Here is an 18,031-nt window from a genome sequence, read left to right on the forward strand (position 1 = left end):
GGAACTAGCTCTTGTAGACCAGGCTGGCCTCGAACTCACAGAGATCCGCCTGCCTCTGCCTCCCGAGTGCTGGGATTAAAGGTGTGCGCCACCACTTCCCGGCTTGGTGCTTGCTTTTAGTCCCAGCTTTTGGAAAGCGAAGGCAGGCAGCTCTCTGAGTTTGAGACCAGCCTGCTCTATACAGCGAGTTCCAGCTACTGATGCACAGTGAGACCCTAGCTCAAAAAAAAAAGAAAAGAAAATACTACAAAACAAAACAACTCCCCCATCTCACATAGAACTTCAATCTCAGATAAAATCATGCCAATATAAGCATTTTAAAAAGGAAATACTGCCAGTGTGTTGCAAAATTTCCAGAGAAAGAACAAAAGAGCCTTTATCGGCTCCTGAGGTACCCCTCTTGCCTCCTGCCTACAGCTCTCAAGCACATTAGGGGGAGGAACTACCAGGTCAGTCCCACCCACGGACAGCAGAGACCTTAAGTGAAACTTGAGCAAGCCGAGTTCAGCAAAACAGAAAGATCACCAAGGCTGTGTTTATTCTGGGTGTGAAATTTTGAAAGCAATTCCATGAGGCTGGGAGACAGCTCAGTGGGGAAAGTGCTTGCTGTGCGAGCCTGAGGACCTGGTTCAGATCCCAGCACCACACAGAAGCTGGGCCATGGCTTGCCTCTGTAACCACAGGGCTGGGGGGAAATGGGCAGAGAGGTACGGAATTTGGTGGCTCACAGCAGATCGCCAGCATAGCAGAAATGAAGAGCATAAAGCTCAATGAGAGATCCTGTCTCAAAGCTAGGTGCAGGCGCACAGAGGAGACTCCCAAAGTGAGCTACGTTCACACAGATGAGTGTACCTGAACACACAAGCACACATCACACACACACGCAAACACCCCACACCACACACACATACACTACATACACGACAATACACCACATATACACACATACACACACATACACCACACTACACACACATACACACCACACCACACATTACACCACACATACATACACACCACACACACATAAACACCACACACACATACACCACACACACACTATACACACATACACACCACACCACACATTACACCACACATACATACACACCACACACACATAAACACCACACACACATAAACACCACACACACATACACCACACACACACTATACACACATACACACCACACCACACACACAAAGCTCACACACCACACCCACACATACACACCACACACATCACATACGCACATACCACACACACACCACACCACACACACCACACACATACACACCACATACCCCATACCCACCCCCACACATACACAAATATACACCACAAACACGGCACACACACATACATTACATACACAACATATACACCACATATACACACATACACACAAAAATACACCATTCATACCACACACACATACACACCACACACATACACATCACACCACACACACTACACATACACACACTGCACCACACACACATACCACATACACACACTACACACACATACCATACAAACCACACACACACCACACAAACACATACACCACACATCCCACACACATATACCACATACACATACGCACATATACATACACCACACACACACACACACACACACACCACACACACCACACACAAATACATATACCACACACACACAAACCCAACAGATTAATGAAGGTAAGTTTTGTTGTTATTTTGTTTATTTTTTGTTTTGTCTTTTGAGCCAGGCTGGCCTTGAATTCCTGATCCTCCTGCCTCAGATTCCTGAGTCCAGGATTACAGGTGTGCATCATCACCTTGAATCTGGAATCTGGGTCTTCTGTTCTGGCGACCATGGAGATGTAGATGGTATAGACTGGTGTGGTTTGCCCGAGAATGGCCTGCATAAGCTCATATGTTTGAATGCTTAGTCACTAAGCAGTGTCACGATATAAAGGGATTAGAAGGGTTAGGAGGTGTGACCTTGTTAATGAGAAAGTGTGTCACTAGGGGTAGGCTTTGAAGTCCCAAGCCAGCCCCCCCACCGCCCCACACCCCTGCCTGTGGATCAGCTACTTCTGTCTGCCATGCCAGGCTCCCCTTTATGATGATAATAGACTAAACGTCTTAACTGCAAGTAAGCCCCCCATTGGTTTATTTTATAAGAGTTGCCTTGGTCATGGTTCTGCTTCACAGCCGCAGAAGAGTGGCTAGCCCAGCTGATGAAGTTCCAGAAACTGTGGTCCTGAGTACTCATGCAGCACACTTTCACCAGCCAAAGAAACCAGGACAGAGGTTCAGAGAGTAATACAGATTATTCGTGGATGAAATAGCTTTTGTATTTAAACGCAAAAGCAAATCTTCCACATATAAAGTATAAAAATTGAAAGCGTCCAGGGTCAGTGAGATGGCTCAGTGGGTAAGAGTACTTGCTGCCAAGCCTGAAAACCCGAGTTCAATCCCCAGAGCTCACGTGGTGGAAGGAGAGAACTGGCTCCTGCGGGTGTGCTGTGACCTCCTCATCTATGCTGTGACTTAAGGCCACTCACTCACACGCAGTCAGTAGGCGTGATAAAGACTTTGAAGGGTTCAGCGGTTAAGAGCACTGGCTGTTCTTCCACAGGACCGCTGTTCAGTTCCCACCACCCACACAGCAGCTCACAGCTATCTGTAACTCCAGGTCCAGGGGCTCCATGGCCTGTTCTGAACTCCAAGGGCACCAGAAATACATGTGGCACACACACAAATATACATGTAAAACACTCATACACACAGAAATTTTTAAAAGTCCAGTTAAATTTGAGTTCTTAGAAAGCAGATATACTTCTATATGTTGGTGGCAAAAATATTTTTGAGGAAAAAAAAAAGTGTGTTAAAAATTTTTATTTTTAATCATGTGTTTCTATGTGTGTAATTTCTTCTATTATGTTTTGCCTGCACGTATGTCTATGCCCACTTGCAGAGGTCAGAAGAAGGTGCCACATCCCCCGGAACTGGAGTATTATGTGTGTGTCTGTTCATGCAGCTGTCCTCAGAAGTCAGAGGTGTCAGATCCGCTGAAGCTGAAGTTACAGGGAGCTAGGAGTTGCTTGGTGTGGGTGCTCAGAATACAACTTAGGTCCTCTGTGCTCTCAACCAACCCAGTTTTTTATTTTATTTTTTTAAATAAAGTTGGGTCTCACTATATAGCCCTCTATAGTTTAAGGCTGGCCTTGAACTTAAGATCATCCTGCCTCAGCCTCTCCGGGTGTGAGCCAGGTAAGGTTCTATTTAAACAGTTCCAAAGTCCCAGGACAGAGATGATGTGCAGGTGCTCCATATGGAAGGTCACGAAATAGTGACAGGGACCCAAGGAACATCTGAAATCCTTTATCAGGTCGGGAAGCCTCTATAGTGCAGATTTGTGGAGGTCTTTATGCTTAAATCCCCTGACTGTATTTGTAGAATTAACAACTTACAATCAAAATTCTAACAAATTTATGAACTTGAAACATCAAAATTGCATGTACAAGGTAGAAAGATAGGAACACAAAAGATGTCTTGACAAAGGAAGTCTGTCTGCTGGGTGTCTGCCTTGAACACAGCAGTGTACACTGGTGGTGTTGATGCCTTGAGGAGAGAAACCCATTTGACACATTCTATAATTCAGACCTCAGTTAACAGCAGAGAGGCTGGTTGGGTCTTAATAGTTAAGGCTACCTGGAGTGAAGCAGATCCCATCACTCCAGACATATCTGAACACACAATATGCACACACACGGGTGCACACGCAATGCACACATGAACACAAGAACAAAGCACTTCAGAGACAATGCAGGAGAATATTTCCAACCCCAGGAAGAGAAAGATTTTGCCAGCAACCGCTCAGATTTCACCAGACTTCCTTTTATAGAAGAAAATCTCAATAAATTACCTTCCATGTTGAAATAAAAAAAAACCTTGCCTAGCCGGACGGTGGTGGCACACGCCTTTAATCCCAGCACTTGGGAGGCAGAGGCAGGTGGATCTCTGGGAGTTCGAGGCCAGTCTGGTCTACAAGAGCTAGTTCCGGGACAGGCACCAAAGCTACAGAGAAACCCTGTCTCGAAAAAACCAAAAAACCAAACCAAACCAAACAAAACCATTGCCTATCGAGACAAGACCTTCAAAGAAGATAAACAGAAACTCCAGGATGGTAAAGTTGGGGTTCGTTTGGACAGTCACCCTGACCAGCTGACCTCTGCAGACCTGCAGATGGCCACTGCTTCTCTTTCTCTACTGGCTGGGCCCCACAGATATGACAGGCCCTGAGGAACACAGAGAAGATGGTATGTCAAAGCTGTCCAGTGTTAGGGACAGCTGGGGGCAGAACTTCCCAGGGCAAGAAAGTAGAGAAGGAAGGCTGGGTAGGGGGTGAGGGAGGTATGGCTATTTGGAGGAGGACAGGAAGTGGCATCCACACTCCCTCCCCCATCTCAGCAGACCCTCCTAAGACCTTGCTCTCTTTGACGTTTGTTACACCTGTGACCTTCTGCCCGGCCCAGCCTTTACAGAAACTACGCAGTTGCCAACAAAGAGCCTCTTTAAGAGGTGGATTCGGCCCTAGGGAGGAAGCTGGCTCTACGTTGGCCCGAGAACGTGGGCAATCGGATGGCTTGGGGGCAACCTGTTAGGCATTGCGATAGAGACGGACCGGAAATTATTATGAAGAATATAAACGGCGGGCCAGGTGATACGCGGAGGTAAAATAGCCAGGAAAACGGGAATCGACAGAAGATGGCGTCCTCCTCATGCATCCAAGTCTCTACCACGGTCCACAAGACTCTCCGCCCTCACCACGAGCTCCGCCTTCGGTTGCCACGGTGACACAGCTGCTGGCCATTTACGTCACCCCGGGTTCCCATGGCAACGGAGGCAGCCCCCCGCCCCCGAGTTCCACATCAAGTTTCTAGTCCTCCACCGCCACAGTCAGAACATCGCAAACGAAGGGCTCTGTGTGGAAAACTCTCCCCTCCTCTCAGCACACAAGGAGAGTCCACCCTGGATCTTGGGGGCACCGCTGGGAAGATGGCAGGGATCATAAAGCTTTAGAACTGAGAAGGCGCCCTAACACCGTTCACCAGTCCTTCTCTATCCTACTCTGTCATTTCGTCTCCTGAGGGTTTTGCTGCTCATTCGCAGTGCTCTCCTGGGGGTGGGGCTGGGCATCTCTGGTCACGATCTGGGGTTTATGAACCGACAAGATGTTGACGGACAAATAAATTAAGGCGGATGCGGACTCTTAATTGACAGCCCATAAAAGCTGGGCCAGAGGTCACAAGACTGGCTTGCACACGCACTCTTTCATGCTGCGTCACGAGAAGTGCACACTGGTGCGAACTCGTGCCCTCCCTCCCCCGCCTCACCACCACGGCCCTGAGGCAGAGCCCACCCTGGTCTGCTTACATCCCAGCCCTGTGGGTAGTCGTTTGCCTCTAGTTTTAAGGGTTGTTCTGCGGGGCTCAAGCAAAGGGGGACGAAGAGGAGGTGCACGGTTGATTTTGGCTTCCTACACTCACCAGCCACCTGTGGCCCAGCATCCGGAACAGAGCCGCGGCAGGTGGTTTGAGACAAGTGGCTGCCCTATCTCCTACCCTCTTGGAACCTTCACGCAGCGACCCCCATCATGCCCTCCCAGGCGCAGACAGCTAAACACTCAATACTTTGGTCAACGCCCCTTCTGCTGACCCCTATCTCCCCATCTGGCTGTTTTCCCCTTTTCTTCACCCCACCCCCACAGACAACCCGAACAGGAGCTAGGATTTGTGCCCCTGGGCCAGCTTGACGATGTACAGCTCCCACTGGCTCTTCCGGACCTGCAGAGGTGGAGCCAGACCACAGGGAGGGGGTCTGCAGTCACCTTGGACTGGATGGGCTGAGGTTCAGCTGTCCCACTGCCTCTGCTACCCTACTATGCCCACGACTGGGAATTCCAGCCTCGTATGAGGCTTGTGCTGGCTGAGCAGCCATAATTCTTTCTACTGTCCAGGTTGCCATTGGCCTGTAGGGGTTTCTCGACAAACCTCGAGGTCTAGGGACCACTCCACCTCAAGGCAGCAGAGCTTCCCCCAACTGTCCTGAGGGGTCTGATGACCATCCTCCACCCGGGCCAGCAGGGCCAGCCTGACTTCTAGTGGAGACCTCAGGGAGGAGATGGTTGTGCTCCACCGCTCTGGCAGCCATCAGGTTAGCCAAATTATCCCCACATAGACTCTCAACCCCTCCACCTGTATCTTTGCACATACATCCCGCACGCGCACACGCGCACACTCTTGCACCCGCCCCCCCCCATCCTCGCACCTCTCACATCCCTGTACCCTTGAACACCCACGCACACATTCTGGCCCCCCAGTCCCCATTCCAAAAGAAGAAACGTGGAAATGGCTCACAGGCAGTTGCTGCAGGACGCAGTCGCGGGAGGACAGGGATGCGGTGTGGATGCGGAGGATGCAGTTCCAGACGCTTCGCCACCAGGCGGGGCTGGCAAGGGGCTGGAGCCTGAGAACGAGGCTGTGGTTGCCATGGAGATGCAGGCTGGAGGAGGGACCACTGTGGCTCAGGTAGCCTCACACCCCCTCCCACAGCAGGCCTCTGCACTGTCTCTCATCAGCCACACACCTGACACACACACTTCACATACGCCTGACATACACTTCACATACCTGATACACACTTCGCCCCTCCCCATATCACATACGGCTAAGGCACACTTCACACACATTTTCACCCCTGACCCGCACAGCATGTAGAATCATACACCACGCCAGCTCTCACACTTCATCACTTCACTGTACAGATGCCAAACCTAGGAGCCCTGGCTGCTCCTCCAGTTAGGATTCCCAGGTTTAAGGAGGAGCCAGATCCTTTCCCTGACATCTCACAGTAGAACCTGGGGTCAGGATAGCTGAGGTTGGCTTCTCTCTTAGAGGGTACTCCTCTAGGTGCCAGCATCTGAATTCCTGGGCTGGAAGCTTTCCTAGGATTGGCTCTGTCTATCTTGGTCACTGTTGTTTGTGGCACGCCAGTATGCAGGTGGCACGGACAGACGTTTGGTTGAGTGTATGCCATGCTTCCCACAGGCCATCTGTAGTGGACATGTTCCTCCAGGTCTTACACTCAGCAGTGCTGGTGAACAGTGGTGAGTCATGGCATGGAGAGGTGTCTGGGTTGTTCTCTTTTGTGTTTGTTGCTTGAAATGTAACAATATTCCTGGCCAAGTCTTTATAAGAAGTGTGCTTTTATTGCTCGGGTAGATGCTGGAAAGTGCCACTGTTGTGAACAGCCAACGTGGGTGCTGGGAACTGAACTCTGGCTCTCTCCAAGAGCATCAAGTGCCATCTCTCCAGGCCCAATACTATTTTACATTCCTGTCAGCTGCATAGAGGAGCCCTAGCTCTCCATAGTCACCAGCATTTGTTATTATCTGGTAATAGACATTGGCATCAGCCTGCAAGATGGCCATAACAAACTACCACGGATGGTTAGTCTTACTATTTTGGAGGCCAAAGCTCTGAGATCCAGGTGCTAGTGCAGGTCCTGCTGATATCGTGCGCCTAGACTTGTGTAGACAGGGTCTCTTCCAGGGTCTTCTAATTTCTTCCTAATAGGACACCAAACAGACTGGATTAGGGCTTACCCAAATTACCCCCTTTTAAATTAACTACTTATCCACCTCTGCCTTCTTTTCCTCTTTATCTCCCTGTTCCTCTTTCTCTTCTCCTTCTTGAGACAGCATCTCATGCAGCCTTGGTTGCCCTTGAATTCTCTGTATAGCCTAGAACGACAATGAATTCCTGGTGGTCTTGACTCCACTTCTTGAGTGCTGGGATTAGAGATGTGCACCACCGTACCCATTTATGTGGTTCTCAGCAAGGGGCTCAGGGCTCTCTGCGCATGCCTGGCAAGCATTCTACCAACTGAGCTACTTCCTTGTACTGGTCAGTGTTCTCCACAGGAGCATAACTGGGAGAATGAATAGACAACGTATATATGCAATCTCTTACATTGGCTTAGGGTATGTGATCCTGGTCGTCCAACAATGACTGTCTCACATTGGAGGCTGAGAATCCAGTGATTTTTCAATCTATAAGGCTAGATGTCCCAGCAGTCCCAAGTTGGCCCCAGAAGCCTGGGGGATTCCTGAGGAGCCGCTGATGTCCGGTCTATGTTGGAATCCAGAAGTTAATGCCAAAGCAACTGGATAAATGAACTTGTCAGTGAGAGGGAGAGCAAACAAGCAAAAGGCTAGCTTCTCTCTTCCATGTCCTTTTATCTGGATTGCCTTCAAGATCTAGGATTTTTCCTCTTGTACTCAGTAGCTTGGGTAATAATCATTCCCAGATGCAGCCAAGTTGACAACCAAGATTATTCATCATAATTCTCAACTCTTATGCTGGCTAGATTTATGTCAACTTGACATAAGCTATAGTCATCTAAGAGGAGGAAACAACTGAGAAAATGCCTCCATAAGATTGGGCTGTGGTCAGCATGTAGAGCATTTTCTTAATTAGTGATTGATTGGGGGGGTGTCCAGCACATTGTGGGTGGAGTCACCCCTGAGCTCGTGATCTTGGGTTCTAAAAGAAAATAGACTGAGCAAGCCATGTGGAGTAAGCCAGTAAGCAGCACCCCTCCATGGCCTCTGCCTCAGTTCCTACCTCCAGGTGCCTGTCCTGTTTGAGTTTCTGTCCTGACTTCCTTCTGTGATGGAAGCATAAGTCCAATAAACCCTTTCTGTTGGAGCCTTCGGACGAGTCAGTCAATCTGAGTACCTGGAAGAGGTGGGGGGGTGCGAGGGTTGGAGAAAAGGCAGGTGAAAGAAACTGAGGTAGAGACACAGGATAGATCCAGGAGGTCTTTTGGCCAATACCAAACAACCCAGAGTTTATTTCAGAACTTGCTTTTATACAGTTAAGAGCAGAAAGCAGAACAAAGAGCCATACAGTCAGTTAACCACCTCCCTGTACTGTCCTTGGGAGAAAGCACAAGCGGGCTCGCTGTCTATCAGGTAAGTCCTGCCAGCAGCAAGCAGTTTCCTTTTCTACCTATCTGTGCCTTTGGCTGGCATACACCAGCCTGTGTCTTAATAGATAATGTATTCCAGCCTCCCCAGTGGGCTCAATCAGAACTTTCTCCCAGCCCTCAAGGAGACTGAAACAAGCAAGCTTAAACTCAAATGATTCATAAGCAGAATAGACTCTGGATGGAAACCGAATCCCTTGTGGGACACCACACCTTTCCTCCCCAGCTTGTTTTTTTATCATGGTGTTTCATCACAGCAAGAGAAGCCCTAACTAAGACAGCCCTTAACAGTCTTTTAAAAAGATCCTGTCTACAACTACAGACACAGTCTAAATGATTAGAACTTCAGTGTGGACTTTAGGGGAGACCCAGTCCACCAAACAGGCATGCACGGTGCACTTTGCACCTTGTACTTATTGCTCTGGTGGCTGAAGCTTGGCATCTTCTCATGGGGCCATTAGTCATTTGTGTGTCTTTAGTGAAAGATCAATTGAGATATTCTAAATGTTTTTCAAGCAGGCTATTTGTCTTCTTGTTATTGAGTTCCTAAGTGTTTTTTTTTTTTAAACAGTTTCGTTGACCATTGTTAGGCTATGCAAAAATCTAGAAATAATTTTGGGCACAAAAAAAAAAAACCCGCCAAATAAATAGTAGTGGGAATGTAGCAACATTATGTAAATTTGATACTTTTTCCATAATATGAGATTAGCAACGTTTCAAAGGGCACGTCTTGTGTCAGGGTGGGTTTTGCTCACTGGCAAAACCCTTTTGAGCCTTCAGAGTGCCTGGCAGCTCCATAGGCTCTGGCCAGAAACCTTTGAGATTGTCAAGGGAGGTGCTCCGATGGCAGTCCAGGGCTATGCTGCGCCCCGTCCATTTCAGCTGGGAAAGCATCGTCCAGCTCGTAGCCTGCAAGGAGGCTCAGCTGAGGGGATCTCTGTCAAGTGTTTGTATCTTAGTATCCCTCCATTCAGAGCCACCAGTGGCCTAAAAGCTAACTTCTCTCATAGAGAAAATAGCACAGCTTTTGCCCACCCTCAGTCTACAAGTTCAAGACCCCAGGACATGTTTACATAACAGTTGTGGACCAATCAACCACCCTATCTTCCTTCAAACTTACCACCCCTAACTTAGGGGAGGAAACTCTCCAGAGACTTTAAAAATCCCAGCCCTAGAGAAAAGACTGATTATTTGGCTTTGCAGAGGGTCTTGTTTTCTGTGTCTGCGGCACGTGCGTGTGTCTCCTCATTCTCAAGCGTCTTTCTTCAGCTGATGCTTCTGTCTGCTGCTATCTGTGATGTTTGAGATTTCTCAGCTGCTATCTGCTACCTGTTGTGCTCAGAGTTTTTCCTGCCTTTTTTCTTTTGGGTTTTCATGACAGGGTTTTTCTGTATGTAGCCTGGTTGTCCTAGAACTCCCTCTGTAGACTAGGCTGGCCCCTAACTCAGAGATCTGCCTGTCTCTGTCTTCTGAGTGCTGGGACTAAAGGCATGCACCACCACACTCAGCTGCCCTTCGAGTCTTTAACGGACAGAGAAGACCCCTAGACCTTTCAGCCATGAGGGTTCGGTACAAGGGTCATCCTACCCTCGTTCTTCTCTACCACAGTCCTGACATTAGGAGTTGGCCTTCGACCAGGCTCTTGGGCCTTCTATCCTGGTGAGGGCTTCCTGATCATCAAATATTGAAGGGATATTGATGTTGTTAACTATTAAGTATTACGAGCAGCTATTAATGTTGAAAGCAAAGGTGACCCTTTCCCCCAGCAGCTGTACTAATTTTGCTTCTGACTTGTTTACTTCCAGCTCTCTGCTTCTGGCATCTTGGCAGGGAACTCAAGCTTCTGGATTTGATTTTCTTCATTTCAGGAGTCAGGAGCTCATCAAAAGATTTGTCCCTCTCTTCCGTTTATGAGTAGATATCTATGCTTGCACAACAATTTTGACCCCTCCAAAAGTTACATGATTAGGAAACTAAGGATATAGATATCTTGGGGTATAAGCTTTTCTTCCTTTTCTCTTTCATGTTCGCTCAGGATCTTACATAAAGAATCCAGAAAACATTTTAAAGCCAGTAAAGTTATCACAGAAAAACAACTAAAAAAGTTGCTAGAATTAGGAATCTATTAAAATGATTCATAGGATTAAAGGAAGCTATGGTATCTGTAAGGCTTTCCATACCATCCATCCCAGATACATCAGACAATTATTGAAAAAGTTTCCGCAATTTCTTTTTTTAAAAAAAATATTTATTTATTATGCATACAATGTTCTTTCTGCGTGCAAGCTTGCAGGCCAGAAAAGGGCACCAGACCTCATTACAGATGGTTGTGAGCCACCATGTGGTTGCTGGGAATTGAACTCAGGACCTTTGGAAGAGCAGGCAATGCTCTTAACTGCTGAGCCATCTCTCCAGCCCCAGTTTCCTTAATTTCTTGCTGTAAATCATAAAACATTTCAGAATAGGCTGACTCAACAAATGCATTTTGATCTTTTCCCAATCATATTTGCTTTCATTAAAACCTTAAAGGTGCAATACAATAAGACGTAATCTTCCAAGTACATTTTACTTTAATTTGTTCATTTAAAGTCTCTAACTGATCCCCCAAAAGTAACACAGCCTGTTCCAAGTCAGTTATTTCATTAATTATCTTATTATCTGTTTTATTTTGGTGGGCCCAGTCTATTTTTTTCTGATGCCAGTCTCTAAAAATCCAGCAATTTGAATTTCCTCATGAAGGGCCAATCTAGCTCTCGCGACAGTAGCAGTCAATGCAATAATTCCCATAATTACAACAATAAGAGATCCAATCATCTGACAGGTTTGTCTTAATATTCTTTCAGCAAGTTTCTGGGTTAGAATCAGCACAGATGAGTCTTGCCATGGCCTCAGCAGCTTTACCGGCATCCAGACTGCTGCCCTTGGCTATAAAAATATATAAACACCCAATAACATACTAGCATTGATACATGTATGAAGAGCACAGCATTCACAAGTGATACTATAGTTATTAGGGCTCCATTGTGTAGGCCCTTTTAATAATATATAAAGTAATGGTACACATGCTGCAAAGGTGTGACTGTGATTTAATATAAAGGACAAAGTATACTTGCCGTCATTAACGTTTATCCACCCTTCCGCTCATTAAGAGGGCACTTGCTAATTTCCAATTAGTCTGAACTGAATTGCCATATTGAACATAGCACCTGACATCCCAACTCCATGTCATTGGATACGCTCACCAACAGTAGAGCTAATTTTTCTAATGCCATTCATTCTAACTATACCATTACCATTTGAATTCTGAGTGAGAATATTTTCCTCAAGGGAGGCATAAGGCTCCAATCAATGACTTCTCCTTAGGAGATATTAACAAGTTCCCTAGGGCTCTCACTTTTACCTTGTTGCCAACATATCCAGTTAGAGTCCTTGTTGGTAATCCACGTCTTCAAAAATGTCAGATTTATGGAACTAGTAGCATTAATCTACTGTCCTCTAAAACCAGATGCATGAAACAGCTAAAATTTATTATGAAAATCCCAGGTAGTATAAACTATACATAACCAAATTTGAAAAATTATATTTATACACTGAGTTTCATTACCCATATAAATAGGAATTCCTTGCACTCCTACAGTATGGTTTATAATTTTCTTGCCCTCTTCCTCAGGCATAGAAGGTCATTTGTGGCCATAAGGACCAGGTAGATGCTGGTGGACATGTCAGAAGAGCAGCAAGCCAGTGGCAATTGAAGTTCAAGGTGGCAGCCAACCAGGAGGAAAATGATGGGTAAATCTAGGATACTGCATCTAATGTAGTGTGTTTATCTCATGGAAATATTCCATTCCACTGGCATTTTTACCTTGAATTATTATGAAGATGATTTCTTCCTAAGATGTACTGTCTAACTGATAATAATAATGCTAGTTTAAATAGAGTTTTGATGATTAAAAATATAAACAAGGAAGAGTCATATAGCTAGAGCATATGAGTTTCTATTGAGTTGTGCAGACTGTGACTTAGGTTAGTGATTAAGAAACACAATTGAGGGCTGGAGAGATGGCTCAGTGGTTAAGAGCATTGCCTGCTCTTCCAAAGGTCCTGAGTTCAATTCCCAGCAACCATATGGTGGCTCACAACCATCTGGAATGAGGTCTGGTGCCCTCTTCTGGCCTTCAGGGATACACCAGAAAGAATATTTTATACATAATAAATAAATAGAAACACGATTGAGTCCCAATAGCCCAACTAGTTTAAATTCTTCTGATGTTAACGTTGGGAGATGTGTTCAAAGGTTTAGGAGTGCATCACAGCTGAAACAAAGCTTTGACAATAACTTAAAATTAGACTAAGATATTTTGGCACATATCTTTGAGGTGAAAAACCCAAGACAATCTCAAGTTTTAGAAAGGCACATAGTTAAGTGGGAACTCTTTAAGGTCAGAGAACAAGAACAAAGCAGCCCAATTATCATTAGTTGGCATGCCTTTCTTGCTAGGATTAGTTGATGACCAAAGGTGATGATTAATTCCTTGTACCCATTTCTGCCCTCAACCTCCTGATATAAAAAAAAAAAACTATTAATGAGTGGGTATGCATCCTAAAGATTTATAGTAGAGCTGATTGATTGTTTTTCATGTATAAAAGTTTAGGTTTGTGATTCCTTTAAGCTTCCTTACGTTCAAGATAAGTAATAAAGTGGTTGGTTCTTTCTTTGTAACCACAAAATACAGTCAACCAGTAAAAGAATACCTTGATTGTTCATAGTCTGTTAATCTATAACAAGTTGCTTGGGGATGAATGTACATGGGTTCTTGGGATAATTTGTTTTTCACCTGTAATGCGTAAAATGTTTATTTGTGTTATGGGAAATGGATAGCATGTTGTTTCCTACTTGTATTCATTGTAATCATTCACTTGAAAAATAGAATGTAACCACACTGTAATTTTTATATGGCCTGGAAGATTTTGCTGGGGTATATAAGCTGTAAGGGAAAGAATAAAGACAGAATTAGAAGGAGTTAGAAGGAAAACATCAGGAATGAGAGAATTAGGAGGAGAACATCAAGAGAGAAGAAATACATCAAGAGATGTAGAAGGGACATTTCTGGATGAAGGAGAAAGGAGAATAAAGAAGAACAAAAAAGAGACCATCAAGAGCATGTGTGAGTGTCTTTCCAGTAAGTTCCTCACAGACTCCATGAATTTCCCTTTGAGCCCTGCGCTGCTGGAGGCTGGCCCCAGGCAGCAAAAGGTAAACAAGAGAATTCACCGATCACAACAGGAATATCTCTGTCTCCCCAACTTACTCCTTTGTTAATTGGAGAATTATAAATATAAGCCCAGTAAGCATGTTTAGTCTCTGTTACCTGGACAGTTACCACAGACAGCATAGCAAGGAACAAAGTTGTCACATTCAAAGGTTTCCTAGCCAACCAAATTACCACATCTCCTTCAGTCAATTTCTTAAGCTGTCCCCATGTAGGAAAAATCAGCTGTCTGCTTTAAGGACTTTCTGTATCTCTTTCTTCCACAACTTTCCATCTCCTGCAGAAACATAAGCATACCCTTGGCCCCATCTTAACACCTTTTCTGGTTGTCATTCTGCTGTTAAAGCATCCGTGTAGTATACAAGCTGACTCCATTCAGCAATTTTTTTATGGTTCAATGCTTTTTGGTAACTGTTGTCCCTGTTTCATTAGAATTCAACAACTGGCCACTGTTGTCCCTGTTTCATTAGAATTCAACAATTTAGAGTTAGTAAAGCATTATGTAAAGTATCTCTGGGAGTCCTCATATCCCCCTCGTGTTTTATTAGCATCTTTTTAGAGTGTGAGTGATTAGATATTTTAACAATTGTTTGTCCTGTAGGATTATATGGTATTTCTGTAATGTGCTTTATGTTATGACATGTAAAAATTTGTTTCATTTTACTGGAAACATAAGCAGGGGCATTATCAGCTTTAATTTTTATCAGTGTATTATAGCCATTGTACCTAATAAATGTATAATTATACAATCAGCCTTTTCAGAACTTAAGGCAGATGTCCATGCAATCCAGAGTATGTATTAATAGTATAATGCATGTATTTTAATTTTAAAAAGTTTGTTACATGTAATACATCCATTTGTCAAGCTTTATTTTTGAGCATCCTTAGGATTACTTCCTGTAGATAAAGGAATTTGATTATATAAAGAACAAGTAGGACAGTTTTAAAAATAATTTTTTAGCTTGTCATCAGGTTATGAAATAATTTTAAGCATTTATTATTAACATTATGCTTTAAATGAAATTTTGAAGCTTTTAATACAGTTTTATTAATACTTAATCAACCTCTTTATTTCCTTTTGTTAATGGCTCAGGCAATCCAGCATGGGGCTGAATGGGAGTAAGATAAAGTGGGCCATCCCTTTCCCAGACTGCCTGTTGTAGTTCTATAAATAACAAAGTTAATTCTGAATTATCAAGAATAAATTCCTCCTGCATATTGAGAATCAGTAATTATATTAAAATATCCATTTGGGCACCAAATATCAGGTGTTCTGCGTTGTATGGGTTGGCTGAAGAAAGGTCGCTCCAAGATGAATTCCTTAGACCTGTGTGGCGACAGGGAGGGACAGTGTCTGATGAACTGAGCCTCAAACAGCCTTTCAAAGGCATATTATTGATTATCACACAAAGTTGCCTTCTTTTTTGGTTAAACAAGTTCCTTATACCAAAGTCCCTGATCTAATCTGTTCGTCTTTTCTGAATGAAAACATCGCATCCCCACCACTTTAGTCTTTACTGTGTACCATGCGCAGTGCCCATTGCATCCCCACCACTTTAGTCTTTACTGGGTACCATGCGCAGTGCCCAATTATCTGAGAGCCTCAGATGTGCCAGAAGAGTCTTGTGGTCAAAGCCACACAAGGGCTGTAAAGCTCCCTCAGAAAAACAATTCTATAAACCATGGAAAACATCACTGTTTTCACCATGATTTCTTCAAAGTATTTGTAGAAAACAACTATTCATTCTAATGCTTACCCTAGATGCAGTGACTCTGCTGGATCCCTATAACAGAGAGAAAGATGAGGGGGGGGAGAGGGAGGGACGGAGGGAGAAAGGAGAGGAAGAGAGATAACAGAACGGCATGGGCATTATAAACCTCAAAGTCTACCCCCAGTAACACCAGTAACAAAGCCACACCTCCTAATTCTTCCTAAAGAGTTCCACAAACTGGGGCCAGAGTATTAAAATACGTAAGGCTGTGCAGGGGATATTCTCATTGAAATCACCACAGAAGATAACCTTGGATTCACAGAGGGAGTGTTGGATCATGGTAGGATGGTGTACGTCTTCTTTCAAGGCTGCTGCCTGTCCCCATTACTCTGAGGAGGATTGTTATAAAAGTACTTTCTCAATACTGTCTCTTTGAATTTCAACAATTTCCTTGGTTTTGAGTCTCCAGGAAACTCTGGCTATCTGCAGTGACTGCCTATACCCGCCAGGGGGAGACCAGCTCCTTGAGCCCTGACCGTAGTTGCCTCTCTGAAAGTAACTTATCTATCTAGGGGTTGCCTCCCCAAAGTGCAGCTGTTTCTTGGAGTGACAACTGCTCTATCCTGAAGTCCCAAAGGAAAGGGGTGGGGCCAAGAAGCCTTGAAGAGCTTGGTGTTTTTATGATCTTTACTCTATCTTATAGAATCCCACCCTGGGCCAGCTCTGGGGACACTTGGGTTTTGTCGTTGTTGGTCTGAAGCTTAGCCCGGTAGAGGGTTGAGGGGTAACAGAGACAAGTGCCTATGCATGCAGACGACTTCGGCTATGGTGACCAGGAAACAGGAGCTAGTGGTCCCGTGGCGGGTGGTCCGGTGCTAAAATGGGCAGGTCATGGTAGAACTGGCAGGTGAGAGATCCAAAGTCTCCTGGTAGCTCAGTCTGTGTTCACTGCTCAAGTCATATGGTGGGGCAGGATCACCTACTGCCCAGTGATTGCTGTCCACTGACCTCTGATCAGACACACCCATGTAGGGGCAATAAAACCCTAAGCAGCCAGGGTTGGGAGAAAGAGGACCGGGCACCTGGAGACTGGGATCTGCAGCTTCTCCACTCACCTAGAGCTTCTCGGCACCAAGAGGGAGCACCAGTCATGAAGAGGTGATGTCATGGCCCCCAGGCTCTAACTTTCCTACCCTTAAAAGTTGGCAGTGGGGCACTGGCCAGGGTGGGCCTGGCTGTGTGGTTAGGGTCACCCTGGGTCTGAGTTCAGGAGTTCTGGCTTAGAGATAAGCCCTGAGGGTTAGTCTATCCCCTTTGAAGCCTGATTCCAGGGGAGTATCTCAGGGGAAGAAGGGAAGGAAGGAGGGATGGGAGGGAAAGCCCCCCTCCCCTTACTGCAAAACACCCACTCTGGGTCTGCAATCCAGGGTTTATCTCTAAGAGCATCCCAAGTGGCCTCCAGATAGGCATGAGAGTGAGTTGTCCTATGGGGTCCCTGAGCCAGTAGACCATTCAATCCTAAAGGACCCCTATGAAGAGGCAACAATTCCAGGCTGTGATGGCCCAAAAGAAAGGGGACAGTGGCAGGGTAGGGGTGGCAGGGGAATATGTAGCAGCCTTTGAAGGGCTGGTGGAAGTAGAGGCAGGAATCAGACAACCTGATTGTTGGTCACCCTGGAGCTAGGGTTTCATTCCCAGGGAGACCTAGGGCCCCTGTAGGACAAGAATCATCATGGAGGCAGAGGACAGAGAGGACAAAGGCTAGGGTGAGGTTCTCCATGTTCATCTCTCTGCCCAGCATAAGAATAGAATAGGGATGCCTAGATTCCTCTGTCTAGCAGTTCTGAGGTGAGACAGGGCTACTCAACCCTATGTGGCCAGATCCTCACCTGCTGTCCTTTATTCCTATCACAAAGTGCTGAATTGCAGAGAAGAGGAAAGGTTTCTCTTCTCTTCTCTTCTCTTCTCTTCTCTTCTCTTCTCTTCTCTTCTCTTCTCTTCTCT

General features: G+C 45.5%; 2 protein-coding genes across 2 annotated transcripts in view; one reads left to right on the forward strand and one right to left on the reverse strand.

Moving 5' to 3' along the window:
* Caly (calcyon neuron specific vesicular protein) overlaps nucleotides 1–6,508 on the reverse strand; it is a 13,325-nt gene extending 6,817 nt beyond the window's left edge. Inside the window, exon 1 of the mRNA XM_005351457.3 lies at nucleotides 6,414–6,508. The gene's annotated coding sequence lies outside the window, so the exon portion shown is untranslated. The remainder of the gene's footprint in view (nucleotides 1–6,413) is intronic.
* Nucleotides 6,405–18,031, forward strand: part of Prap1 (proline rich acidic protein 1) — a 14,974-nt gene continuing 3,347 nt past the window's right edge. Inside the window, exons 1-2 of the mRNA XM_013347764.1 lie at nucleotides 6,405–6,584; nucleotides 7,104–7,162. Of these exons, the coding sequence (XP_013203218.1) occupies nucleotides 6,405–6,584; nucleotides 7,104–7,162 (239 nt within the window). The remainder of the gene's footprint in view (nucleotides 6,585–7,103; nucleotides 7,163–18,031) is intronic.

This window comes from Microtus ochrogaster, chromosome 8 (assembly GCF_000317375.1).
Source record: "Microtus ochrogaster isolate Prairie Vole_2 chromosome 8, MicOch1.0, whole genome shotgun sequence".
NCBI classification, from domain to species: Eukaryota; Metazoa; Chordata; class Mammalia; order Rodentia; family Cricetidae; genus Microtus; species Microtus ochrogaster.